This window comes from Branchiostoma belcheri, unplaced genomic scaffold (assembly GCF_001625305.1).
Source record: "Branchiostoma belcheri isolate BF01 breed outbred unplaced genomic scaffold, Haploidv18h27 scaffold10, whole genome shotgun sequence".
Taxonomy (NCBI): domain Eukaryota; kingdom Metazoa; phylum Chordata; class Leptocardii; order Amphioxiformes; family Branchiostomatidae; genus Branchiostoma; species Branchiostoma belcheri.
This window is the reverse complement of record NW_017802380.1, coordinates 1,853,615-1,881,498: the sequence shown is the minus strand read 5'-3', so window position 1 is coordinate 1,881,498 and position 27,884 is coordinate 1,853,615. Positions and strand designations below refer to the sequence as shown.

The 27,884-nt window shown below is 42.6% G+C and overlaps 2 protein-coding genes across 6 annotated transcripts in view; both read left to right on the top strand.

Annotated features, from left to right (window-relative positions):
• Positions 1-13,662, top strand: part of LOC109472387 (receptor-type tyrosine-protein phosphatase F-like) — a 28,659-nt gene extending 14,997 nt beyond the window's left edge. Inside the window, exons 10-27 of one of the 5 annotated variants that reach the window (XM_019772185.1) lie at positions 79-405; positions 1,215-1,368; positions 3,347-3,441; positions 3,855-4,052; positions 4,272-4,351; positions 4,538-4,574; positions 4,892-4,989; positions 5,369-5,503; positions 6,018-6,169; positions 6,716-6,851; positions 7,751-7,991; positions 8,395-8,471; positions 8,915-9,070; positions 9,695-9,841; positions 10,819-10,983; positions 12,009-12,151; positions 12,752-12,887; positions 13,402-13,662. In XM_019772185.1, coding sequence (XP_019627744.1) covers positions 79-405; positions 1,215-1,368; positions 3,347-3,441; positions 3,855-4,052; positions 4,272-4,351; positions 4,538-4,574; positions 4,892-4,989; positions 5,369-5,503; positions 6,018-6,169; positions 6,716-6,851; positions 7,751-7,991; positions 8,395-8,471; positions 8,915-9,070; positions 9,695-9,841; positions 10,819-10,983; positions 12,009-12,151; positions 12,752-12,887; positions 13,402-13,521 — 2,597 coding nt within the window. In that variant the 3' untranslated portion in view covers positions 13,522-13,662. Of the gene's footprint in view, positions 1-78; positions 406-1,214; positions 1,369-3,346; positions 3,442-3,854; positions 4,053-4,271; positions 4,352-4,537; positions 4,575-4,891; positions 4,990-5,368; positions 5,504-6,017; positions 6,170-6,715; positions 6,852-7,750; positions 7,992-8,394; positions 8,472-8,914; positions 9,071-9,694; positions 9,842-10,818; positions 11,401-12,008; positions 12,152-12,751; positions 12,888-13,401 lie in introns of those variants that run through there. The other 4 variants (XM_019772173.1, XM_019772160.1, XM_019772168.1 and 1 more) reach the window with 4 other exon arrangements.
• A 9,471-nt stretch (positions 13,663-23,133) lies between these two features.
• Positions 23,134-25,887, top strand: LOC109472939 (lysosome-associated membrane glycoprotein 2-like). Its single transcript, XM_019772808.1, has 2 exons — positions 23,134-24,970; positions 25,576-25,887. The coding sequence occupies exons 1-2, from the start codon at positions 23,178-23,180 to the stop codon at positions 25,853-25,855; spliced, it is 2,073 nt and encodes a 690-aa protein (XP_019628367.1). The 5' UTR covers positions 23,134-23,177; the 3' UTR covers positions 25,856-25,887.
• Positions 25,888-27,884: the final 1,997 nt, after the last annotated feature.

Below are 27,884 nucleotides of genomic sequence, written 5' to 3'. Positions count from 1 at the left end.
GTACGTTGCTGCTCTGTCTGCATGATAACTTTGGCTCTGTCTCCTCGGCTGTGTCTCCCCCCTCCCCACTCCTCACAGCTCCCCTCAAACCAGAACAGCTCAGACTCCAGCAGGTCTCTGCTACCAGCATCAATGTGAGCTGGACCCAGCCGGGGATGGCCCTACGCAGGGTGGATTCCTTCTCCATACTCTACAGCCAATGCTCCTTTATGTACATATTTTGCCAACTGCCGCAAAGACGTGAAGCCCCCGTTCGCGACGGCCCTGTCCAGTGGTCCCTGCTGGAGGACTTGAAGCCCACGAGTCCGTACAAATTGAATGTCACGGCTAAAGTGCGCAGTATAATCCACCAGCGGAGCTATGTCAACACCTCTGAATCTGAAAAGATCTTCCTTGCGGTTTCCGGTGGGTCTACCTACTCGTCTGTCACTCAGTCCCCCACTCTCTCCTTCCCTCGTAGCTGTGCTGCCCTCATAATCACTAATGTGTGCAAACTAACTAACTAGTGCTAGTCTGTAGTTCATTAGATGCTAGAGTTGTTGAACCTTACTTCATCACGGTGTGGCAGGTTTAACGAAGTTGTGCATTTGCAGTGCCTAGTAGAAACAGACTTGTGCGTTTGCTGTTCTTAGCAGAGTAGTACATGTATGTTTGCAGTGCTTATTAGAGGGGTAGGTTTGCAGTGCTTGTGAGACATACATGTACATGTAGCTAGATAGACCCTCCTTTCCCCACTATAAATAACCATGTAAAGATTTTGGCTCTATGTGGATGAAATGATAAATGTGTGTCTCCTGTGTTTTTCTAGTAGTTGAAGCAGTTTTTGGGTATACAACAGTAGGCTATTTACAGTCACAAAGTTGATGAAATGGTTACCTTTAAGTCTACTAAAAGTGTAGTGAGTCGTTTATCTACTACCATTGTACCATTTACTTGTGATGATGTAACAATGTTTCATCACTCAGATGTCAGATCATGGAGGTAGAAAAGGTTGATCAGCTTGAAAAATCCATGTCCCTTAAAGAGGTCCTCATAAAAGACTAGGGTCGGCAGTTTTTTTTCTTGGGTCGGTTGGGAAACAAGAAACACAACATTTTTTCCTAGGCCTAGTTTCATTCAACGATCAGCCAGTCTTCCAGTTTGAAGGTACTGTATAGTATCCATATCCTCGTAGCTGGATGCAGTCTGATATGTCATTTCATTTCTTGTTGTAGCCCCCAGAAGCACCCCCCCTCCTGTGGAAACAACCAGTGCCCGTACCACAGTGGAGGTAGACAACAGTAGTGGTACTGGTGCCATCATCGGGATAGCCATCGCACTGGGAGCCTTCCTGGTCATTCTGCTGGTCCTGGCCGCTGTCTACTTCAGGTAACAATTATGGCTTCACAAGTTCTGACATTTTGGTATATCATTGTGTTTTAGTTTTGATGTTGTTGTATAATCTGACTTTCTACACCAATGAATAAAGACTCCTTTTACACAACCAAGTGTTCAGCTGACAAGTTATTCAGCCGACGTTTTGGTGACCGTCTGTCACCTTCCTCAGGGCAAATTTGACTGGTTCATGTGAATAAACTTCTTGGTTGTGTAAGGAGAGGCTTTTTATTCAGTGACTTACCAACCTATTGAAACTATTCAATGATTTCCACAACAAAGTTTCCAGCTCTCTTTAGAGAAGGTTTGATTGGTTGTTATCCTGCTTTCATTAGTTCTGAATTCCAATCAGTGATTTGATTTTCAACTTCACTGATGATGCTAAGCAGTTTTGAATGCTTAAGCTTAAGGACCTGTCAAAGATGAATTGTTGTCACTTGTAAGTGCATTATGTAAACTAGTAATTACTTCCACTATTTTGTAAAGGGGAAAATTACACGACAGGGGAGGCAGTCCTTCCACTTGTGTGGTACTGGACGTTTTTTCAAAGAGTACAATTCATTAGAGTTCTTCTAGTTGTTGAAAGATGTACTTTATATGTGAAAAGAAAATTTCTCTAGGATACAAGACAAGACTTGAAGCCAGCCTTGGAGTTGAGCACGTCAGCAGAACGTACTACACCTATGCAAAACCCAGTTTTTGTTGGATGTTCAGTCAACATTGCATAAGAATTTTGCCAGTAGCGTGCATTGTATTATTATTATTACTATTATTATTATGTCGGATGAGCGACAATAGCCAGGATTCAAAATCCCAACCTCTTGGTCCAGACGCAGTGTTGCTAACCACTGGACTACACATGCTACTACGTATCAATACGGGTTTTGTACAGGTGCCATATGTTCTGCCGGCGTGCCATCTTGTGTCCGTGTACACTGACTTCCTATCTCACCTGGGTTGTCTTCTCAGGCAACATGGCTGTCATGTGGCAAGACGATTACGATCAAGGTCCTGCCTGTCATCTCCTTCACTTTGGTTTTCATTTGAACTCACCTTTTTCTCGTCACCTCGTTCGTTTGTTAATTAATTAACACATTCATCGGTTTGATATGTGATCCATTTGTTCACAAAGTAGTTGTTTTTTCCTTTGAATGAGACTACATTGTATAAGCTAACCCTAGTTCTTGCTATTTTCATGATATCATATTAGTAACATGACCTACATGTACATGACTGTGTATAGTATTCACATATATCTACCCATGACAATTGTCACCAGTTCGTTGAAAATTCCAGCAGTTTTATTTGTTTGTGATTTTGCACTGTTTTGCACATGCTAGAAGAATGTATCCTGGTTGAGAATAAATAACTGTCTTCTGCATGAGTTGTGCATGGACATGATGCGCTCCCAGTAACCACTGTGTTTCTCACCAACCATACGTTCTACAGAGCTGCTTGCATCTGGATGCATGCTGCACTGCATCACCTTAAGATTTACATCAGTGGAATGAACATGTTATCCAGTTACATGTACTCTTGTATACTTATGTCGTCTGTTGGACAACGCCATCGCATGTCACTTTGTTGAAGAGTCAGACTGTTCAGATGGAGTCAAACATGCATTACTGAAGTTTCCTGTTGGACAAATACACGTACACCAATGTTACCATTCTTAAAAAAACTGTAAAACTTTCAGCAACTTTCTAACAGGCCAAAAATTACATCTTTGGACCTACATCTATACAAACCAAGTGAAGAGAATGCAATATCCTATATAGGACTTGAAACATATTCTGCGGATATGATAATCATTTACAAAATGGCAAAGTTTTGTTTGTGTTTACCTCAGTCAGTGATACAGGATTGACTCAGACTGTCCTACTTTTGTCTGGTGTATGTCCTTTTCTATCCATCTTTACAAAAGCCAACATAAGAAAAACAACCTTCCAACTGAGAGTTGATTTTGTTTTAGCAGGAAGTTTCACCAGACAGCATGTTACTACATCGATGATGATGGATCTCCCAGGGTGGTGAAGATACAGCACATTCCACTGCCGGTCATGCTGGGTCAGTAGTCCCTAGTCCCTATAGTTTAGCAATTTTAGTAACTCGCAAGTTTTATGCCTTCTATTTGTTGATTTAATTATTTTAGTCATAATTAGTTCCCTGATCTGACCTTTATTCTCAATACTTAATTCTTGAAGTCTGTGCTTCTATGTAAGTCTGTGTGTTTAGTTGTGTTAATGATGAGCCCTAAAAGATTAGCCTCCTAAAGGGGCTAAAGGGTATCTTAAAAAAAAACTCCACCCCCCCACTGTCTTAAAAAACTCCCTCCCTACTGCCTTAAAAAAACTCTCTCCCTCCCCACTGTCTTAAAAAACTCCCTCCCCACTGCCTTAAAAAAACTCTCTCCCTCCCCACTGCCTTAATGTTGGGCAGCAAAGTTTGGTGACTTGTTATGTCTTGTTTGTCCGTAACAGATGGAGAGAATGCCCAGTCCATCGCAGTGGGTCAGTTCGCGAAGCACGTGTCGTCTCTCCATGCGGACAGCGACCACGGCTTTGCCCTGGAGTATGAAGAGATTCACCAGAGCACGGCCAACAGACAGGACCTGAAGTGGGAACACACCATGCACCCAGACAACAAGCACAAGAACAGATACATCAACATCGTGGCATGTAAGTCAACCTAGTAGATGGAAAAAGGCAACTTTCTTGTACATGTGTTTCAATCCATGTATTACACATGTACACAGTTTCAGGAAGTGACCTTCTAACTCGGTCTTTAATATGACACCAAGAAGATTACTAGATGAAAGATGCACTAAAACCTATAGTGTATTGTGGACTGGTGGTGTTATGCCAATGACTGAGACATTAATATTGTATACTGTACAGATGACCACAGCCGTGTGCAGCTGAAGCCGGTACTGGGCAGACAGAAACACTCCGACTACATCAATGCAAACTTTGTGGACGTAAGTAGGACTTATCTGGGTTTCTTTTCTTCATAGTAGGACATAATAGGAGAGGTGATAGACACATGTTACTTATCAAAATGTTCCTCTTGGAACATTTGTCTTACTGAGTCAGACATTGAATGTTATGTCCACATGTTTACAATGTTTATAGTCTGAGTTTACAATTTTTTGCTTTCAATGCAGGGCTATGAGAAGGCAAGGAAGTTCATAGCTGCACAAGGTGGGTGACTTTCAATTATTGTACCATAACCTTGCATTGTTAGAATGAGCTTCTGACAGTGTGTACGTACATGTACATGTATATATCAGATGCGAGGTGGCTAATTTGATGGATTTCAAAAGAAATTATTTTAGAAATCATGTGGGTGTGCATAGTGAACACCGTGGGTTTTAGATGTACATGTATCCCGAAAATAAATCAGGTGGTAGAGCATAGGATGATTTTCTTATGCACAACCAGTATATGTGTTCCAGGTAGCTCACCATGTATATATAGTTAAACTGTGAAGCATGTTTTTTGTATGTTGCATGTTTCAGGTCCCCTGAAGGCGACGTTTGGAGACTTCTGGAGGATGGTGTGGGAACAGAACACATCTGTCATCATCATGCTCACCAACCTGGTGGAGAGAGGCAGGGTGAGTTCCATATTCCCCATAAACAGTCACGTATTTACTTTACTTTGGTAAAGCTTCTGCTTGAATCAAACATGACAGTGTTCTCAACTTCACTCTGTCCTCCATCATCAGAGACTGGATTTCCTTTACTTTGGCCAGGTTGGTATCTGATATGAGGTTGTCAACAAAAGTAATCCTACGTCTCGCTCGGTTTCTCTTGTTTGGACTTCTCATTTCTTTTGTTGGTTCCCAGAGGACTAGCTTGTATGGTAGATTCGTTTAGTTTTTGCAGGGCTTAGTTTGATGGAGAGGAGGTTTTTGCAGCATTTTAGGTTCAGTTTGAAAATAATTCTGCTGCGTAATTCTTATGTAATTTGGATCTGAACCTTTCTGTTTCCAGCGTAAGTGTGACCAGTACTGGCCCACAGATGGGACAGAGCAGTACGGCCTGGTCACCGTCACCCTGAAGCACACCAAGGTGCTGGCCAACTTCACCATCAGGACATTCTCCTTACGCCATGCAAAAGTCAAGAAGGTTTGTACCAGTCATGTTTCTTAGAACACAGTAGCTGAGTTTGGAAGTACAGTGTTTGCTGTCTGGACTTTATTGATGTGACAAAAATGAAACCACCAGAAAAGCTATGAGATTTACAGTACTTCCAGTCCATGTCAACCAATTGCATGTTTCCCTTGTTACACCTTTATGTCATAAGTTAAACCCTTGACTGAGTTAGTGACACACTAAGTGAATGGACACCACATAAGGTCAATGTACCTTATACATACATTAGTTAGTCTATCACTTAGCTTAAGCACTGATTATACATACATTATGACAATAAGATAAACGAGATAGACAATAAAAGAATTGTGGAACATACTGAGAACTAATAACTTTCTGTAACTTTATGCATGAATAAACGCATCACATACACGTGTATGCTGTCATTTAGTAACCTACATTGTAGACAGAGGGAATACATGTAGGTGAGTCTCTATGTCTGTCTGTTTTACACTTGATAAGTTAAACCTTTACTTGTTTTCCCCAGGGCAAGGCAGAACGTACTGTGCTGCAGTACCACTACACCCAGTGGCCTGACCACGGCACCCCTGACTACGCCCTCCCCGTCCTCACCTTCATCAGGAAGTCTGCTGCTGTCAGAGTGGGGGAGGAGGTGGGACCCATGGTGGTGCACTGCAGGTACAGTTTGTTACTCAGGATGTCATAGGATAGAATGGCTAGGGAGCTTGGGAAAAGACAGTGCATTTGTGTTGTACTATATAATCTACAAGAAAACTGTTGTTAGAGTGGGGGGGGGAGGTTGGGCAGGGACAGCTGCTCAGCATGTCATAGGATAGACAGAATAATGAGCTTGGGGAAAGATAGAAGTGCATTTTTGTAATACAATATACTTTATACATGTAATCTATAGGTAAACCCTGTGGCATAGATGTTTTCAAAATCAGCATTTACATGTATTATCATGATAAAAGCATGAAAGTATATGTGATAACACTAATGAACAGACCTCAAACAATACCTCCATGTGAAGTACATATTGTAGTAGAATTATTCATAGAGCCTATAACCTGAAATCCTTTGCTACCACAATTACTGATTCTGCCCACTCTGACATTTACTTGATGTCAGTCAACATGACTAGCATAGTGAAAGTACATAATGCAGAGACACATACAACTTAACAGACTGAAAGACAAACAAAATGAATGTATTGTTCTCCTGTAGTGCTGGAGTGGGGAGGACAGGGACTTACATTGTCCTGGACACCATGATGAGGCAGGTGGAGGAGAAACATTCAGTCAACATCAAAGGTTTCCTCAAGCACATCCGCACACAGAGGAACTACCTCGTACAGACTGAGGTTTGTCTGCTTTTTGATTTAAGTACCATTCTGTGTCATAATTGCAATATCAAATACATGTACATGCACATGTATATGTATATGTTTATATTTTTTTACATCTGCCAAATTATCTATGTCATTATCGTTTGAAATAGTACAATGAACTTGTAATTTTCAGACAATAGGAAAAGTGTTCACATCCAAAATAGCTATTAGAAGAAAGACATTTTCAAAACACGAAGGTAGCTTTACATTTAGTGAGTGAACATCACATATTTTTCAAGATATAAGATGTGTATTTATGTACCTTGAAAACTAGAGCTAGAAAAAGCAAATTTTTAAAAGTCCTGCTGAGTCAATGTAAAGACAGCTTAGGGATACAACATATAGACTGCTTAGGGATACAGTACAGTTACTGTACATGTATTGGGTCATCAAGTGGGCAGCAGTTCTTAACAGCGCCCCTTATCTGTCAACAGGAGCAGTACATCTTCTGCCACGATGCCCTGCTGAAGTTCATTCAGTGTCGGGACACGGAGATCCCGCAGAATGAGTTTCTATGAGTGTTATGTATTGGGTAATCAGATGAGCGACAGTCAATAAAAGCGCCCCCTATCTGTCAACAGGAGCAGTACATCTGCCACGACGCCCTGCTGAAGTTTATCCAGTGTCGGGACACGGAGATCCCCCAGAATGAGTTTCTATGAGTGTTATGTATTGGGTAATCAAATGAGCGAAAGTCAATAAAAGCGCCCCCTATCTGTCAACAGGAGCAGTACATCTTCTGCCACGACGCCCTGCTGAAGTCGTGTGCCGGGACACGGAGATCCCGCAGAATGAGTTTCTATGAGTGTCATGTACATGTATTGGATAATCGAGTGAGTGAGTCAATAAAAGCGCCCCCTATCTGTTGACAGGAGCAGTACATCTTCTGCCACGACGCCCTGCTGAAGTTTATCCAGTGCCGTGACACGGAGATCCCGCAGAGCCAGCTGCACCACTACATGGACGAGCTGCTGAAGCCTGGCCGCTCGGGCAGGACCCTGCTGGACAAGCACTTCAAACACATGATGGCTCACCAGGCCGAGGAGTTCGAGTACTACTGCGCACAGAAGCCCTGCAACACCAACAAGAACAGGACGCAGAAACTCATACCAGGTTTGTGAATAGTTTCTTCAGGTTGGTAAGTCACTGAGTAAAGATGCTCTTTTTACACAACCTGTTGCTACTATAGATGCATAGAATGCATCTATAACAGCGACACCTGTGTAACAGTGCCATGTAAACCAGTCAGACAGTCAACGAAACTTCGGCTGTGAATAAAACACTTGCTTGTGTAAAAAAAAAATCTCTTACCAGGTTTCCTTCCCTTCTTAATTGTCTGATCAAGTCTCTCTTTAGCTCTTGCCTAATTGTTCAACTGTTGGGGCACCACAAATGATCTGTCAACCAGTTCTCTGTAAACTCTGTAAACCTTTCCTCCATGATGTGTGTGACATGAACAGTGACTTAAATGAATGAATAAAGCAGTTAACAACTCTTATTTCTTCCAATTCCCCAGTGGAGTGTACTCGGGTGTGTCTTACAGCAAAGCCAGGGATGGAGGGATCAGACTACATTAATGCCTCGTATCTGCAGGTAGGTCTTGTCTTGCTGAAAAATCACTTTAATTCAGCTACTTTTCACAATCTCTCAGTGGTTTTGTTCTTTTATAAGCAGGGCATACCTGCCCCTGACAAATTTTACATGCATCACTAAGAATTTAGGAACTACAATTGTATAGATCACAAAGAAAACCAGAAACCGTTGCCATCTTTTCCTTTATACTGCATAGGTGGTATAGTCAAGGCAGCAAATAGAGATCCGCATACGCCTATGTACTGTATATGTATGTATGTATATGTATATTATATATACCCAGTATATGGACCAGTGCAGGTTAGGTGCTGGTAGACATCTGAAATACCAACCTGTATCGAGCTAAGCAGGATGCATTGAGCTTGACTCATCAGTAGCATGACATGATATGATGATGATGATTATAACATGTATTAACTTCATTTTCCACCAACCAATGACAGGGCTACAACAGGAGTAAGGAGTTCATCGTGACCCAGCACCCCCTGCCTGACACAGTGAAGGATTTCTGGCAGATGATCTGGGACCAGAACTCGCCGGCGGTGGTCATGCTCAGCAAGCCTGACGAGGTCAAGAACGGCCCTCAAACTTGTGTCGTGGTAGAGCCAGCTTCTCTCCTCTTCTGCCTGCCGTCTGGTGTACTGCTGTTGTGCTATGCTGAAGTTCTATTCTTGCCTTACTGTCTGCCTGTCTTGTATTGCTGTTGCTTTTTACTATCATAATGTTACTGCTGTTGCTAAGGCCTAGGGGAAAAAATGACCTAGTCTTTTTTTGTGAACCCCTGCAAGGCATATAGACTGCTTGCCTTATATCGCTGTTGCTCTGTGGTTATTTGTACTATGCTACTGCTGTTGCTGATTATACTTTGTACTATGCTGAAGTATGCCGTAAGTGTTAAGAGCATGCTATAGGACATGTGCATACCAATAAAAAGTTAGATTGTAGAAGGTGTAAGTTAAGAGTTTTGAGTAGCTCAGAATGTGCTATATCTACAATTTACTGCTACGACAGTTATGTAAATAGAGAAACATAATGTCATAGGAATGGAATGGGAAAGTCAAAGATAGTGTGCTTGAGACTTATATTGAAGTGTACATTAACTTATATTTTTGTATGCTGAAAGAACTACATGTATTAAGCATGTAGATGCAGATCTTAACTTCTGCTAATGTGATAAAAGACAGACTGAAGTGACGGTTTCATCTTGCCCCCCTCCCCCACAGAATGACAACCTGCCCAGCTACTGGCCCAGCAAGGACAAACCCATGGAGTGCGTGACCTTCAAGGTGTCCTTGCAGGACGAGAAGGAGGAGAAAGTCGGTAACGACATCAGCGTGACCGTCCGCAGCTTCCTTCTTGAGGCCACGCAGGTACGCTTAACTGGAAAAACCTGACAAAAACAGTGCTTTAGAACCAGGTTTAAACCTTGGTTCCCTACGTTTTAGCTTCCTCCTGGAGGCCACGCAGGTAAAAAAAAACACAGAAGTGGCTGCTGACACACGGCTTCTTGTACATGTATCTGTAAGGCCACACCAATTTCATTTGTTGATTCTCGGATTTTTAAAAAATATGCTGAACTGGAAAAAAACTGATGAAAATAGAGCCTCAGGACCAGGTTTATGCTCTGTTTTATGGAGTGAATACAGTCAAATTGAATTTTCCTCACTGCTTTTATGATGTCAATCTACTAGTCTATAGTTTCAACTTAAAATGTCCGAGAACTAAGGAAGTAAATTGGTGTGGCGTAATAGTGCTTGACTTTGTTTGAAGCGAACTTTTCTTAATCAATCCCAATCCACAAGTCATTCCTGAGAAATCATTATCACGTTTCCCTTCCCAGTAGACCCATTAACAAGTCTAATTATAGGAACTTCTGTAGTGGGCTATGAAGTAGTTACTGGTAGGTTGACTTCTATGTAGCCATCATTTTATGGATGACATCTAATCTTGCTTTGATTTTATTTCCCTCCCTTACATGTATGTCAGACAAAAGTACTGCTATCCCTTGATCTATCAGTATCATTTGAAATGTTAGCAAATCAACTGACCAAAACCTTTTGCTAGTTTCAAATTGCTATCAGACACACTTGACCAGAAGTCCAAAATTATCTGACAGTCTATATCATGACATACTGTTTGCCCAATTCTTGGTATAATTATATCACATCTTTGAACTTTCATGTTGAAGAAATCAATTTTTCTTTTTCATAATTTGCATGATTTCAAATCTCATATATCCAGCACAATTAAATGTCCTTAATCAATTATTAATGATTGAAAGTGAGAAAAGAGTGAAGTACAGATAACGGGCTCTTAAACAACGTAAATATTAACCACCCAACTGCAGAAATTGGGCTCTCAAAAGCGCCGCAGACGGGAAAGCTTCCGATCACGACAAAGTGCGAGGATTCGGACCAGCTTCAGGTCCAGACGTAGCACCAGGGCTGCGCGTCCCGAACACGACGGCGAAAACCCGCCCGCGCAAAAAGCAAGGGCAGGGTCCGAAACATCGGTAGGCTTCGAGTCATTCAAGTTGACTGACTGATCCTGTTTTATAACCTACAATGCTGGGAACTAAGGATCCTTCTCATGGCATCTTTAATTATGACATCGTCTTCCACAAGGTGTCACAAAATGTCAGCATCACTTATGGAAATAAGAAGCTCATTATGCACATCTCCTGTTCTGTCAACTGTTCTGTTTAAAACAGGTTCCACTTTATATCATACTTGCCCTGTTTTACCCATTAACTCATTTCTCTTGTTCATCTAACCTGAAACCCTTAACCCTAGCGTCATTAACTTTTGTTGTACAATGCTGGTGCAATGCAGCACCTAGAGGCTGCTAATGGTTAATGTTAAATGTCTACTAACTGGGACATGTAGAGCATAATACAGTAATTTTAGGCTGAAGCTCTCTGCTGCAGTATTTTAACTTTGTACAAATTGCACTTTGGGGAGCCAACTAACATAAAGGTATATTCGGGGAGCCAACTAACATAAAGGTATATTCAGAAGATACTAGTACTTGTTACTTGCAAGCTTCATGTCCAATATTATGAGATGAAGCACAGGTCATGTTGAAGCTGAAATTCAGAATGTAATCCGTAAAAAGTACTGTAACAGTCTGTCTCAAATTTGCTCATTGATTCAACCCTATATATGAGTGTGTGATTTTTACATGATGGGTGTATGAACAGGTAAACGAGATTTAGATTGTCATTCCCCTTCTATAATCTTATTGATGCAGGAAATCTGGATTGGTTGTCAGGGGAGAGGTTTTAATAGAGCTGCTTTTTCTGTCAAAGAGGCATAACTGGATTCTTTGGATGTTGCCTGCTTTCTGTGCATTCTGTCAGATCAAATTAAATCAAACAAAAGGATTAACCTCCTGACCCAATATGAATCCACAGACATGATGATTTTTGGATATTGGGGTTTTCACCCTTGCTTCATTGCTTGGGGAGAGCCCTGCAGTATACTCTACCAACCTGATGAAATTATTTTAAAACTGATTTTTGTTTTCCCCCGATGGCAGGACGATTATGTGCTGGAGGTACGGCACTTCCAGTCTCCTGATTGGCCGGCGGCGTGCACGGCGATCAGCGATGTGTTCTGTCTGGTGGACCTGGTGCAGGAGCATGCTGCCACCAACGAGGGACCCATCACTGTTCACGACGTGTGAGTATTTATTTATTTATTTATTTATTAGAATTGCAAACATCACAATACAATGGGGTGCCCTGGCAGCCATAGCTGATATCGGGCCGCACATACATACAGACATAGACATATTACATAAGTTGAGACATACATGTAATTATACAATCATGTACCTATACACTAAAATAGATAACATTTGACACATAACAATTTCTCGTGACATGGTTGGGAGGTCATTCAAGAATAATTATATTTCATATTTACAGTACATGTAACTTGTGGGATAGGTGAAAGGACTTGAAATAAGAAACAGTTATATGATGAAAAAAAAAAAAGAAATGTACATGTAGGTGTGAAGAGCAGCCGAAAGATTTTGATCTGTGAAAGCGTCGTGACCTGGATAACCATTGAATGAATTTGAAAAGATTAGCCTCGTTACCCCAATATGAATCCACAGATGTGATAATTTTTGTTTTTCCATGATGGCAGGACGATTACGTGCCATCTATTTACTACATGTATCTACATCTGGGTATGGAAGTATTGTAAACATTTTGAAACATTCAACTACTGAAAGTTACCACAAGTTCTGAATGTGAATTTGATTCCACCCTTCAGGTACGGTGGCGTGTCTGCGGCCACCTTCTGTGGGCTGACGGCTCTCAAGCACCAGCTACAGGATGATGGGAGTATGGACATCTTCCAACTGGCCAAGACTTACCACATGATGAGGCCAGGTGTCTTCTCTGAGAAGGTACTGCGAAAACCCCTTTGTCATAAATAAATATGATATTCCACATACGTTAAGTCCCAAGTCTTCCATATACATGTACCATACCCATGTCATTGTATTTTCAGACAAGATCAGAAATACAGTCATTTTAACATTATGTAACAATGTGTTTTACCTGTTTTCAAGTGATGTTGTTCTACACTTAAGTCACAGGCCTGAAAATGACTTGCTTTATGCAGGACCTTAAAGTTTTCACTGCTGCCAAACTTCCAAACCATTAACAAAATTAGTTGCCCAACTGCTTTTTCAGTTTGCTAATGGTTAAGGTGTTCTTGTGTTATTTTATTTTATTCACATGGATTTATGAGCATTGGAATAGCAAGCACAAATGTGCTTATTAAGGTCTTTTGCTCAAGAACATATAACATACAAAATACAGGTTGAAGTAACAAATACAAAATGTATAACGAACATAAAATGAAAGTGGCTGGAGCACCAATAGACATAAAATGAATGTTCTGACTTGTGTTTTCAGGACCAGTACCTGTTCCTGTATAAGGCTATGCAGACCCAAGTGGCAGGCGTTACTGAGAACGGTTACGGTGACATCATCACAGTGGATCGCACTGATGAGAGTACAGAGTCTCTGGTCTAAGGTCCGAGCATTGACTCTGCTGAAGATAATGTCTTCCTGTTGTGCACTAGAATCTCTACAGGCAAGGGTAGCGACATGTTGGTCACATTACTCAACCCGGAACCCAGCCAGGCAATTTGCTGGAACACAAAGCTGTGATATAAAACAAAGTACAAAATAATTTGAAAAAAAAACTGATATTGATAAGTATTATTTGTGTATATTCTTGACATGCATTGTTTGATTTTCGTTCACAAAAACAGCCTGGTTGGGTCCCGGTTTGGAAATGTGACCTTAACAGAACTAGATGAAGATGGTCAACCAACCAGTGCTTCTTCTAAGATAAGCCAATTAATACACAATCTTCCCTGACCATTTTGTCTGTAGCAAGCCACAGTTCATGTACCAGTATTTCGTACCTTGTCTGTGATGTTGTGTTTGTTTGAAATCTGAGAAAGTATAAAGAAGTGCAGAAGAAATAGTTGGTATTGACTGAGGGTGTTCTAATGTTGAACACAGAAGGATGATATGTTTACTGTTTTAAGTCTGTCGGTGAGGTGTAAACAGTATAGCTGGAGCTGTAATGTCTGTACATGGTGTGGTGTCGGTGTCAGTGTCTGTTCAGATAGACCAGAATTTAAAGCAAATGCCTTGTATGTTTTTGTACAGTCAATGTTAACAATTATTTGTTTGTTTTTCTTTGTGTAACAAAAAGCCTGTAAACCATTGATATTTGTTGCTTCCTTTGCACAGTTTGTTTCTGTGTATTTGCCAATTTCTAGAGTTGCCAAGTTGATATAGATAGCTTCCCATGTATTGTGCTGCCTTGGTCTAAATTTGTAAGAGGTGCTAGTGAGTGTAGGTACCGTAGACCTTGCTTTGTGAGCAAATTGCAATTTACCCAGAACTTTATATCATTAACTATTTTGTTGATATCATGTACATAACAAGAGATGTATTGTGGGTGAAGTGCTCAGTCAGAAACCCTTTGTGCAAAGCAGTTGGATGTACAGCAAGTGGGTTTACATATGTGTGTGTTTGTTTGTGTGCACAGAGGCCAAAACATGTATATTATTACGGTATTGACTTAGTTTAACAACAATTATAGCTAGCTTTAGTAACTGAGATTGTTGGGAGCAGGTTAGACTATGATGTTCCACTTGCCCATGACAGGAAGTAACATCTGTGTCCATAATATCACCACCTTGAGAAATAGTGTGCTTAAAGATATTTTTACTGCAACATACCCTAGGTATGTACATTTGATGTGTGAAGGATTGCATACCAAAAGTATGTTGCAGTAAAAATATCTTTAAGCACACTATTTCTTAAGGTGGCGATATTATGGACCCTGGTGATATTATGGACACAGATGTTAGGCTGTTCAAATCTAGCTTTTGTCATAAATCCATGAAACAAAGACAGTGATATAGCTTCTGTTATATAGCTTATGCAAAGTGAGTGAGAGCCTGCTTGGGACATGGTTGATTATTACATCGCAATTTTGAGCAGTAGTGAAAATCACCAGAGCTTTAGTTACAGTAGAGTACGTCTTCCCAGACTTCACTAATGTCAGTTTTAGCAAGTCTGAAGAAAACTGCCATCTTTTGCAGAAAATGAAACAGCAAATTTTTCCATTCAATATCGTGTAGTAGCTAATGTATTTGTGCCCACTGCGAGGAAGTGTAGGTAGGTAAAATAGAACTGTGTCCATGACAGAATATACTGTAGTATTGTAGTCTTGTCATAACGTAACAGAATGATACATTTTATATGAGGATATATAAGTTTATATACATGTTCGTTTTCTATTGTCATGATGATCATATCATCTGTTCTAGTCCAGACATTATTGACAGGGAACATGGGAAATAGGCATGTGTTTGTAAACTGTATTGAAATGACCTGTATATTGATGTTACATATGAGTATGGGTCTCAAACAACAACCAAGAGCTTGAAGAATCATGGACATGAAATACTGTTGCATCAAAAGTTGATGCTAGTGTCCCTCACTCTGAAAGAATGACAACTACTAAAGCAAAGTCCCACCATTTCGAGCCCTTAAAAGTTGTTGTGTTCATTTGGGCATTGATATAGGCCCAAGCATTGGGACTACATGTATCTTGTTTGCTTAAAGCTTTTTTAAAGCTGTTATAAAGAGATTCCCATGCCCCTATGTTGTATATTTGAAATGATTGCGGCCGTCTGTCATAGATTAACCAATGTTAGCAGCGTAAAAGGTCTGTCACAGACAGGCATTTTTCTTGATGTCCAGAATTTGACAGTCATGTTTTAACATTCAATCCCTTGGTTCCTACCTGTCCATTTGCATGTATATTATCATCTTTATTTCAATCTATAATTTTTTTTATAAAGCTCTAAAGATTTTTGGAAAAAAAAGCTTAAAATTTTGCAAAAAAAAATGTTAATGGTGAAACAAAATTAATCAGTTTATACCATGTCAAGGGGTGCCCTTGGCATTGTAAGTAGAGTGTAAGGTCCTCTGCTAGTGATGTGTGTGTCGAATATTATTTTTAGTTCCGTCTGTGCCATTCTGTGTGACATGAAAAGTGGTGATGCCTGTTGCAAATGCACACAACCACACCATACTGTGCAAAACAGTATCAAATGTGCAAAACATTTAATAGTGTTACTCATGAAACCACCAGAAACTGAGGGATCAGTGTATGATGACTCTGCAAGTGTTACAGTACTAGACAGCGATGTATAATGTACATAGTGCCATTTTAAGTGGGAGCTACCAAAGGTAGAAGCCCAGCTCTTAGTCAATCCAACTTGGGAGTTATTTTTCTAATTATGGCTGGAGCAATTTGTAACAAGTTGAGCACAGATATTACCATATAGTTTCTGAATCTCTGCATATATTTTGATGCTAGTTTAAGTCTTCACGAACAGCCCCTGATAACGTCATTTGTCGTCGGTGCAAGTTTGTGTAACGAGGATGCAAAAATGAATATTTTTGTTGAGGAAGGAATTTGTAGATATGTACAGAGCATAAATATTTTCTTCTTTATTTAAGATTCTTTTTTTTTCAGTTTATTACTAGAGTTAATCAAATTAGGCATAGCACACTTGTAGGGGCTGGTACCAAACCCCTAGTGACTGTAATATGTACGGTTGCTGTGATATCTGCCTTCTAGTTGTTATGTAGGTCACCATTGGCCACACTAGTTTAAATGGGTGATTCTTGTAGAACTGGTATCCAATCATGTACACTGGAATTTGAGATTTTGAAAAAGCCCTTTTGTCAATTGACCAATCCCGTCTGTCCATCACACTTAGCAGTTTAGCCAATGACATCATGGCAATTAGTGGTTCAACCAATGAGAAACAGTTTCTGCATGTCTGAAAAAAAAGGTTTTCATTTTTGTTTTTATTTTGTAGAGGGTTTGGTTGGTCTGTACAACTGTACCCTGCCAGTATTTGTAACAAACTTAAATTTCATACCCAATGTAACAATGTCAAGCAACATTATTCAAGAACTACACAATTAAAGTAGTGTGGCCACGTGAGAACGATATGTAACTAAAGCAGGCAGAATAGCTTGATCAAGATTATTTTTACCGATAACTCTTTTTGGAGAACATATGTCAAGTAAGGGGAATGTTTTGACCTAGACTTTTAGTTTCACCTTTCAATAGGAGATACAATAATACATATTATTGCTACCAAACCTGTTGTAGTCAGCATTCCCTTATAAAATGATGTATCGGTTTCTAAATATGATTTTGTTACCATGGCAATGAGGAAGAAGTTAGCATCATCTCAGATTATGAATCTGTAATCATGCAATTGTTGTATATCATATAATCTACAACTGGAAGTAAAAACTACATTTTAAACGGCTTGATAAGTGGTGAAGTTACGACCACGCAAGCAAAAGGAAATAAGTTGAGAAAGGGCGATGACAGTGGTAAGCATTGTCTTCCATTTATGTTGATTAAGAGCTTTGAATACTGCAAAGCGATGCTGTACATTGTGTGAAGCATGTATTTTTTAGTGGCAAGGAGCTTGGCAGGCGAGACATGGATGTAAATGCATATGATTTACTTACTACATTACTGTATTTAGTGATTTGTTTATGAAGAGTCACATTTGGATTTGCTGCTTGAGTTGATGGTGACACAGTTTCTTATACAAAACTAGTGAATAAACCCTCGCTGGGAGAACGCAGTTTGTAACAAAGACATTGTTTTTATTTACATGTACCAGATAGAAGTAGTATACTTGGACATGTCTGAACAATATTTTACAGGAGGTATGATTACTCCAACAGTCCTAGTTGCTTATGTTGAACTATCATAACATTTAGCTAGGAGGTTTTAGTGTACTAAAGCCTCCTTGAATTTAGGCCCACTTTTCCTCTAGACGTCAAGTCACTGAGCAAACAAAATTGGATGTTTGTTACCCTTAATTTATAATTCGACTGATGCACGATGTACAAAATATACTTCAAAAGACAACAAAAACACAGAAAATGTAAAATCTTTTCTTTCTATGGAAGTTCTTGAGTGATGTGTCAAATCTTTGGTGGCTATGCCTGTTGCCGCCTCTACCCTTACTTTAATACTTTGGTCGTGTTTGAGGGGACAAGTTCTGGCTTACATGTATTTGCTACATTTGCACAGTACTATTCTGCTTATTAACACTGTTGAATGGTTTTCCTACTGACCGTATGCAGGCACAGTATTTGTTGATTCTATCAATGCAAACATAACACTGTTACACTGGCAAAATACATAACCATGGAAAGTCTAAACCCATTTTGACAACATTTGGACCCACATGATTCTACATACATGTAATCTCCAAGCAGATTATCTTGGGCAAGGGGAGTCTATGTTGGCTGCCTGTAACCATTGGCCACCCCACATATTGGATACTGCCTGGCCAATTTGGTATTGTCTTGCCAATATGATAGCCTCTACCAGGCTTCGGGAGGCAGCGGAGAGCGGCAAACTGTTCTCTCCAGCAGACCAACTCCTGGCATGCTATCTCTCTATTTGGGCGACTTCCAGCCGCCTCCCAAAGCCTGGTAGAGGCTAAATATGATACTGTATTGCAGCCACCCAAAGATCTGCTTGGGGATTAATCCTAGATGGAAATTTTATTCCTGAAGGACAGGGACGAAAGTGCCCTCTTAAGGAGTCCTTTCTTTTTACCTGCTACTTCCACGTCCACGGGGAATGACGACTCGATACTGTAGATGGGAAAGTCGTCGGGCACCCCTCTTCTCTTGGACGCTTCCGTGGCGAAATGCATCAAGTTCCAGGCCTCGGGCGCGTCAGTGTTCTCGGGGGCAGACGTGATCTCACCCCGCATAGGAAACTCCTGCGAGGCGGTAACCGGAACAACCCTGGCACTGTTACTCCTCTGTGGCGCGCGTGACAGCTTGTGGGAACTCTTTTCTCTTCTTGGATCCTGCTGAGGCCAAACGTTCTCCGGTAGAACTGTTGTTCCTCCTTGGTACACATACGCCAGGGGAAGGGTAGCAGAGGTGGTCTGCGTTTGTCCTGGATACACGTAGTCATCATAGCTACTGTAGAGTGGACCAGGCACCTAGTGGGGTAGGAGAAAGATGAGCACATTCACATTTAACAGCTGACGAAACAGAGATTTCGGTCATGGTTACTCTGTTGTCTTCTCTCGTACTACCACCTTGCCGAAGACGACAAGAGCCCAAGTCTTTTCTACGATTCTATATTATTCAATATTCTCCTACTTGTGGCCGGGATTTCTTTCACTTTCCTCGTAGATGGATGGAAGTCGCGGCCACTCAGTATTAGGAAGACGTAGAAAAGGTCACACGAAAAGATAACTCCCGATCGAAACCTACTTGTGGATCCAAGCACATTGTAAAGTCAAAGTCTTCTGACCTATAGTACTAAAACCACGTCAACACATTTTATACAGCAGCTTTTTTCCTGGTTCAAACAAGGTCAGACTCGCCAGCAATTTAGCATGGTTTTGAACTTCATATCCTGTAGTTTGATCATGGTTGACGTATACTTTTGCGACAACATGCTACAAGATCTTGAGTAGCAGCATGCTAGAAGTCGGTAGTACAATGCCGGCCATCCCAGGTAAGGCTTACCTGGATTTACCTTTAAGCCTGGCTCATCATCGTGTTATCTACATATCGTCATGCGTGATGTCCTACACACAACAAGTATGACATCAGCCCAGCAATGTTTGGGAAACTAGAAGAACCACCTACGGTACAATAAGCTGTTTAATACATAGCTACCGTTGTGAGGGCGTCAATGCAGAAGGAAGATATATGCTGTACACAGAAATACGACAACTGTAGAACAGTTGCTATATCTAGTATGAGTGTATCACTGCGTTCATTCTTTTTTGACGGAACAAAGCCTCGGGAACATAAACAGGTGTGGCCCAAACCCGCATCGTGCTTGGGTATGCTCGGAATTCGGGCAAGGGTAAAACCTCTCGCCCAGACATGGGAGTTTAATGTCTCAGTCTCTTCTGGCAAACGGCCTAAAATGAACGGGGTAGGAAGAAGCTCTTGTACGGCTGTGAAACGTGGACGGTTACTCCCCAAGCTGGAGAAACAGCTGTATGGCTCCTACACAATGATGTCACAATGTAAACTTAAGTGGGAACAACGTTGTATACATATACAAAGAGCTCCCAAAGCTGTCGGCAAAGATACGAGCCAGACGTTTACGGTTTGCCGGACACTCTGAGAAACAGCAAGTCTCCAGTCTAGCACCATGGCACATGGGAGAAGGAAGCCTGGAAGACCGCCCCTCACCTACTCAGGTGTGTTGCAAAGGGACACCGGTCTGAGGGCTGAGGGCATGGGGAAGGCTATGCAGGACAGCAGCTACCTGGCTGCCATGGTGGTTTGGGTGGCAGAGGAGGACTGGCACCCGACATATTAAAGTCAAGGAAGTCAAGTTAAGCAAGAAGCTAGTACCTGCTGGGACAGTGGACGGTAGCGCGGAGTGTAGACCAGCTCGCCGGCGGCGTAAGAGTGGCTCCTCCTGGGGGGTTGTAGCCGACGGCCAGGCGGCGCGTGCGTGGCCTGCATCGGGACGGCAGCCCGCCCCTTTCCGCTCCTGTAACCGCTTTCTCCGCTCCTGGTAGTGGGCAGGCGCAACAGGTGTCTACGGGAGGGAGAGAGAGGTAAAAGGTGGCCCACCTAAGCGGAACGTAGTCAGCACCAGACTCCTTTTGCGGGCTGAATAAATGTAGAAATCGGCCTAACATGGGGATTTGATTGGCCAAAGGAGTTGGCCGTCCTTACAGGCAAATGGACCCCCCCCCCTAGCCGGCCAACTCCTTTGGCCAATTAAATCGCCTTTTAGGCCGATTTCTACTATTTATCTAGCCTGCAAAGGAGTCTGGTGGGGACTACGCAGAACGTACCGTGGGAAAATGGAGGTGACTGCCCGCCACCGGTTCTTCGTGTTTGTCTTGGTTCAATGCGAGACCCTGAGGCGTATTATGGGCAATAGATTTAACTGATAGTTTAAATAACTACCTAATTAATTTTCCAGTGGTTAATGGCCGAGGCTCAATTATCTCCAGCTCATGATGGGGCGTTGTTGTCATGATATAACGACCACAAGGCCAACGCAGTGGCAAATACAGGTGTACTGAACTACTTGGTGCTTTTGCCCAGTAGTCAATATGAGAGTCAGACCTTGTATATCCGCATACTAGTACAGTCGTGCTAAGAGGAACTTCAATTAACTCATAACTAATGATTTCAACTGAGTAGATGATACATTTAAAAATGTGGTATAATGACACGCTGGCCTCCCCTCAGAGCTTAGATCAGTCTTGATCAATACGAAGTCTGACAAATAGAATGCTTCCCTTTATGACGAGCCAGGCCTATTTGCTCCACCCTCTCAACACACGGGACTCCTTCCTACCTTCACCGTGCCATCATCAGAGCCCCGACCCGCCACTCAGTCCAGACTGTAGCCCTGGTAGATGTCGAACATTTCTAATTCTAAGATATAGGTTACAAAAATATCTAGTATAACCTATTCACACATACCTAGCTATAGTATAGCTAAACCCTACCTACTGATGTCCAGTGACCGGAATGCTCAAACTACCCTGCAGTATTGCTTCTTCACCACGCAGTACATAAAATCACCTAGCTGACAAAGGTTTGGGCATTCTCCCCCCCTCAATCTTAGAACAAAGGCTAAGACAGGTGAAGTAACCTGTTTGATGACAGAAGAAAGAAGGATGCATCTTAAATGTCCAGTGAGGCCTTTCTTGAATGACAGATTTGGACAGCCAGTGCCATTTCGTTAATGAGTTCCCATTATGAATCCTGCATGCCGAACAAGCGACGGCTACTTAAGGATATATGGATGAACATTAATTGTACCAACGAAGGTCAGAAAAGGTGACACACTCCTTTGTGATGGACTATTGGAACCTAAAGCATGCCTGACATCAACACAATGTTGCTGTACAGTACTGGTATCTTCTTCAGTAGTGGTAACAATGTTGGACGTGGCATACTAGAAGGTCACACCAAAATTTACAACGTATGTGTACGCTCCAACTAACCTCAAGTCAGAGTATGTGTAAATGTCCATCTCACAGACCGTGAAACAGGTCTTCTCGTCTTCTGTCCGTCTGTTGTATACCAGTCAAGATGGCTGCCCGGTATAGAATTATCTCTTTTGATTACATACGTTTGTTGTTTCCTTTTCTGGAGTAGTTACATGGTTTAATCATGCAGAAACAGCACAATAAGACGACTTCTTCTTCTTCTTTTGTCGCAGATAAAAGTAACGCTCAGTAGAGTACCGCGTTGGTACATGATTGTTAGGTAAACAAATGCCACCTCATAGAATTCTTTAGGTAAAAACCTTGAGACACGAACCGAACGAGTGAAAAGTCGTCGTTACAGACAGAACATTCTTTCAGCAAAGCCATGGGATTTGGGAGACCTTTAATCGTCGACGTCGTACCTCAACATCTACATTTCGTACCGCTTTTTGCAAGTTGAAATGAGCTCAATGAATCAAGACACCCAAAACAAGAAAAGGCGCATGACACCAATTGAAGTTATTGAACTTTGGACTTGACTTTATCCGATTTATCGGTCAAAAGTGTTACGAAATCCCAAATACATCAATTATCGAACGTCGACATTATACGCTGTTACCTTTGTTCGCCGTTAAACAATGTCAGGGATTTCCGACATGTTTCAAAGTCCGTCTGTGTGTGCTACTACATGTACATGCCTATATACCGTACAACTGCTAATACTCGTATAGTGCTATCATCGTCATATGCGCGTAATAGTATTTTACCGTAGGAGATACTTCATGCTATTTCTTTGTGATAAATTTAAAATTTTCAACCATTGGTCAGCCAAGATCAGCATTGTGATAGAAAGAAAAGTATATGGACACATGGTACTCTGAACACTGCATAACGACAATTAAAATCAGATATTACGTAAAGATATCCCAAATTCATCTTATCTTGTTTCCATGGTTCCCCCTGCCCCTCCCCTGTAATGGTAAATACCGTGGTCACATTGTGCCCGGTCGGAGGTTCGAAGTCCAGGCTCTGGCGTAGAGTCACGAGACGCGAACGTGTGAAAACTTGAGAGAAAACTACGTACGCACTTCTCACACCTTCTCTTCCACCATGTTATACCAGTACGTGACCGCCGTTATCCTACTCCTGTCATCCTGTTGGACGCCCTCCGCCCTAGCTGCTGCCTACGACGCGCCTCCCGATCCTGATGTGGGGCACTTCGCAGTCACAGACAGCAGCGGGAAGAGATGTCTCCTTCTCGACCTCGCCGCTACGTTTCGTGTCAACTACGAGAAGAACGACGGCACCACGGGAGTCGTGTCCTACGCTCTTCCCATAGACAGCGTCGCCACAGGTACGTGTGCGTCCACGCTCGGCTCGAAGGCGGACATTTCACTGGGTTTCTTCACGGGGTATCAACAGTTTGGTCTGAAGATGGGGTTTGAGCGAAGTGGCGTTTTGCGTCCCAAGTCCTTTCTCTCTTCGATACAAATTTATTACACCCTGGATCCATCGATATTTCCTGACGCCAAGTACGTGAACGAGACCAATCCACTTAGCCTGACCGATCTGCACGAATTTGAGACCAGCACTTCTAAATCCTATCTCTGTGAGTCGAACGCGACCTTTACTCTCGGGTTCCCCGGTGTTACCCAACTCGTAGACTTCACAGTCGACTATATCAAAGTGCAGCCGTTTGACGTTCACAAGCAGGAGTTCTCTGCATCGGAGGAGTGTCCTGAGGACCACGCGCTGTCCACACTGCCGGCAGAGTCCACCACCGCCCCGCCAGTCACCACCCCGACACCTGGTATACCTGTAGGACACTTCAGCCTCAAGAACGACCAGGGAGAAGTCTGTCTGTTGGCAAGCTGGGGGGTTCGGTTTCACGTTGAGTACGAGACGCTGCCCAACGGCACGGCGACCGCGCAGTATGTCCTCCCGACAGACGCCAATGCCGTGGGTGCGTGCGAGGACCACTATGCAACGATTTCGCTCCGTTTTAAGAACGATTTCGACATCACCGCCATTTTCCAATCAGACGGGAAGAACTTCAGCATCGACAACCTTGCGGTGACCTACAAGGAAAGTCTTCCCCATTTCCCTTCTTCGAAGCATCCCAATAAGACAACCACGGTAACGGCAAAGAACTTGGACCTATTCCTGGTCGACGTCGGCAAGTCTTACTTGTGTAAAGCCAGGCAGTCTCTTGAGGTGGGCGGCGCGAACGTCACGCTGGAAATCATCGACTGGCAGGTCCAGCCGTTCGCCGTGAAGAACGGGACGTTCGGCGACGCGACGGAGTGTTCCCAGGACGGCGGCACGACCACCATGTTCCCGATCTCTAACGCCACCACGATCCTACCGACCACTACGGTGCCGCCCCCCACCAACCACACCCACACCGTAGGTCCGGTCACCAACGTGACTACCCCCGGTCCCACCAACCATACCCACACACCCAAACCCAAACCTCCCGCCACCACCCCTATGCCTACGCCTGGACCTGCAGGCGAGCCCAAACAAGGCCACTACAAGCTGAAGAACTCCAAGAACGACGTGTGCCTGCTGGCAGACATGGGCCTACAGTTCACGGCAAGCTACACCAAGAAGAACAAGCACACGGGGAAGGGTGTCTTCAACGTGCCCGTCAAGGCCAGCGCTTCCGGGAACTGTGGCCCCGAGAAGTCCAGCCTGATCTTGACCTTCTACGGGGGAAACTTCAACGTCACCTTCGATTTCCAGAAGTCGGCGAAGGGTGGCGGGAAGGCCAAATATCACGTCTCCTCGATATCCCTGGCGTACACAGAGATGCCGGCAGTCTTCCCCGGGTCAATGACCCCGAACAAGGCTCACACCGTGTCCAACAACGGACTGGCCGTGTTCCCGGCAGATCAGGACAGGTCCTGTACTCTCTTCTTTATATCTAGACGAATTGATACTTTCTTCGTAGAAATATTTTGTCATATCCTCATTCGGCACATGTTCGTCTCATTTTCTGAAACTTTCCACCCGAATCACGACCTTCGACCCTTTCAGGTGGCCTTTCGGGAACCCTTGTTAAAATATTTGCCATGTAAACAAGCACAACATAAACAGGTTCCAACTAAAGTGCATTGTTCTTCATGAATTATTTTACTTGTAACACAGAGTGCCGAACATGCGCTTTTCTGTAAAACAGAATTGATACTTTCTTTGCATAATTTGGAGCAAGGAATATTGAAAAGAAAATTGAACTGTAGATGATGAATCTTTATTGCATGTTCATGCCCATGGGGCTAAATGCATACATATGATGTTACATGTACATAAATATCATACTGAGTAACATTAAGTACATATAATACAAGAATAAATAGTCTTGGGAACTACTAGGAAGAACATTCTATCTAACCTAGGTCTTGAAGACTTCTCTCTCTTTTTAAAACAACTGGAGATGAATTCTATTGTGTGCCGTGTCATTACTGGTAGACATGAGATGACTGAAAATCTATATAACTATCTACAGGTCCTACAAGTGTGACGCGGACGTGCACGTCGCCATAAGCAAAGACGTGGACATGCTGGTGCGCCAGGTTCACGTTCAGCCGTTCGACGTGCAGAAGGGACAGTTCTCCTCGGCGGAGGAGTGTTCTCAGGACTCGAAGGGCGGGAAATCGTACGGCCTGGAGATCGGGCTAGGCGTCGGCGTCGCCGTGGTGTTGGTGGCGCTCGGAGTGTTCTGGTACGTCCGCAGAAGAAACGCCAAGAAGTACCGTAAGATGGAGAGCGTTCTCGGTCCAGAGTAGACCTCCCTGGGCCCGGCTCAGTCGCTATACACAACGAACGTTGAATCATCACAATCAGCTCATGGTTTAACTTAAATAACATAATTACCATAGGCTAGCAAATTAGGTAGGAAATGTAACTAAGCTAGTAGTAGTGTAGTACTCAAAATTCTCATGATGTGCGCATTGACCTTGAAAGCGCGCCAGTCACATTGTACATATGCTGACAACAATATAGATCTACTAGAAGTCAAAGAAAGTACTAGCTATTCAGTACTGAATATGGAAAAACGTATGTATGAAAAGAGGGATGTGGCCAAGGAACGTATATGTATATATACGTACAGCAGAGGTACATGTGGCCAGATGATCATGAATTCAATGGAAAGGACATAATGGCAACGTTTTTCAGTTAACGTCAACGATTGATAAGTGCTCAGTGAATGAAATGGAAGAATCAAATGCAATGTATACTTTGTACGTATAACAGTATATCCCAGTAGCCAATGCCAATGTGGTAAAGTTAATCTTCATCTGCATAAATGGTCATAAATCTGGATGTAAGAAATGATGGAGAAAGTATTGTATCAAGCAAAGATCAATACAATTTCATACCTATACCTATACCTATCAGTTAAGCTAAATCTATAGCTAGCGCTACAGAACACCGTCAAGAAGACCTTTGTGCTCCGAGATAGAATAGATCGAACTGTATTTGCATACGTTATCTTGGATTAAATGTTTGTTTCAAGTCAACATACAGTTGGCGCAAATACACCTTCATTTCTTAGCTTTCTTCTGTAACGTTACATTTTGTAAATCGAAATCTATAACTTAGCATTAGGTAATGGTAAAGTCTACTTGGGGATCAAATTCCTACTACATATGCATGTACCAAGGGCTGCCATTGGTTCAATTTTTAACCTCCTTGGTTTAACCTCCTTGGATCAAACGAACTTTCCATGGCATATCAGTATCCATCCGCAAGGGGGCGCTGTGTTTCGACCGATCTGTGCACCAACCAACAGGTCTTTAGTCCAAACGAGTGACTAAACACAGGTTGGCATGAAGATGAGCTGCTTGGCGGCTGCAGCATATCCTGAACGCTTCACAACTGACCAGACAATTCCAGAAAAATCCGCCTGGGCGCGGAAGCATGCGTATTTGGACAGGATCACAGCTACTAGAAACCTATTGATTGTTGTGCCATTTATGTAGCCAACTGTTGCTTTATTTCACTTATATCCTCCACCTGTAGTTATATCTGGCAGGTTTTTCTTCGTAACATATGGACACACGGGACATCTGAAGTTGCTGTTAAACGTTGCTATTCTGCACACGTACTTCTGACATTAATTTGGATGCAGTCATGCGGCAACTTGACTTTACTGTTGACATTTCTAGCCGCTGCCAAGAAAACCTGTCCATTCTGGAACCATGCCAGGCGGGGAGGGTGCCTGGCCCCGGGATCAGATGGCACTCATTTGGTGAAATGTTTCATACGGATCTGAAATACGACACTGAAGATAAATACAAAACAACGTATCTGTGTATCCTTAGGTCTTCCATGGGGTATCCGGGTATTGCATAAATATGGCGAAACTTGTTATGTATCGAATTACGAAAGACGTTACATATGGTGGTTGAAATAGCAGGGCCTCTCAGCTGTGTTAAATAAAACACCCGGAGGCCCACAGAATTCAAGGGCCATTGACTGTAATGTTAACGTTACGCAACGCCATGTTGGTGCATATGCGGGGATCGAGGAGTGACATCATCGATTGCCATCTGCTAGCTGAGATAGCATTAATTGCCCCCCCCCCAACTTGGCAAGACACACACAAACACACACACTATTAAACACCGTGACACATACACACACACACACACACACACACTCACACACACGACACGACTACACACGTACACACACTCACACACACATACACACCTGTGACACACACACACACACACACACACACACACATCGTGTGACATTTACTTCTTTGGTCCGTGACTTTTTTCTCAAATGATATTTAACACCGGTGAT

Excerpts from the sequence above, each read along its gene's own strand:
- LOC109472939 (XM_019772808.1), top strand. The coding sequence starts at position 23,178 with ATGTTATACCAGTACGTGACCGCCGTTATCCTACTCCTGTCATCCTGT. Across the intron at positions 24,971-25,575 it reads TTCCCGGCAGATCAGGACAG|GTCCTACAAGTGTGACGCGG; the intron begins GTCCTGTACTCT and ends AACTATCTACAG.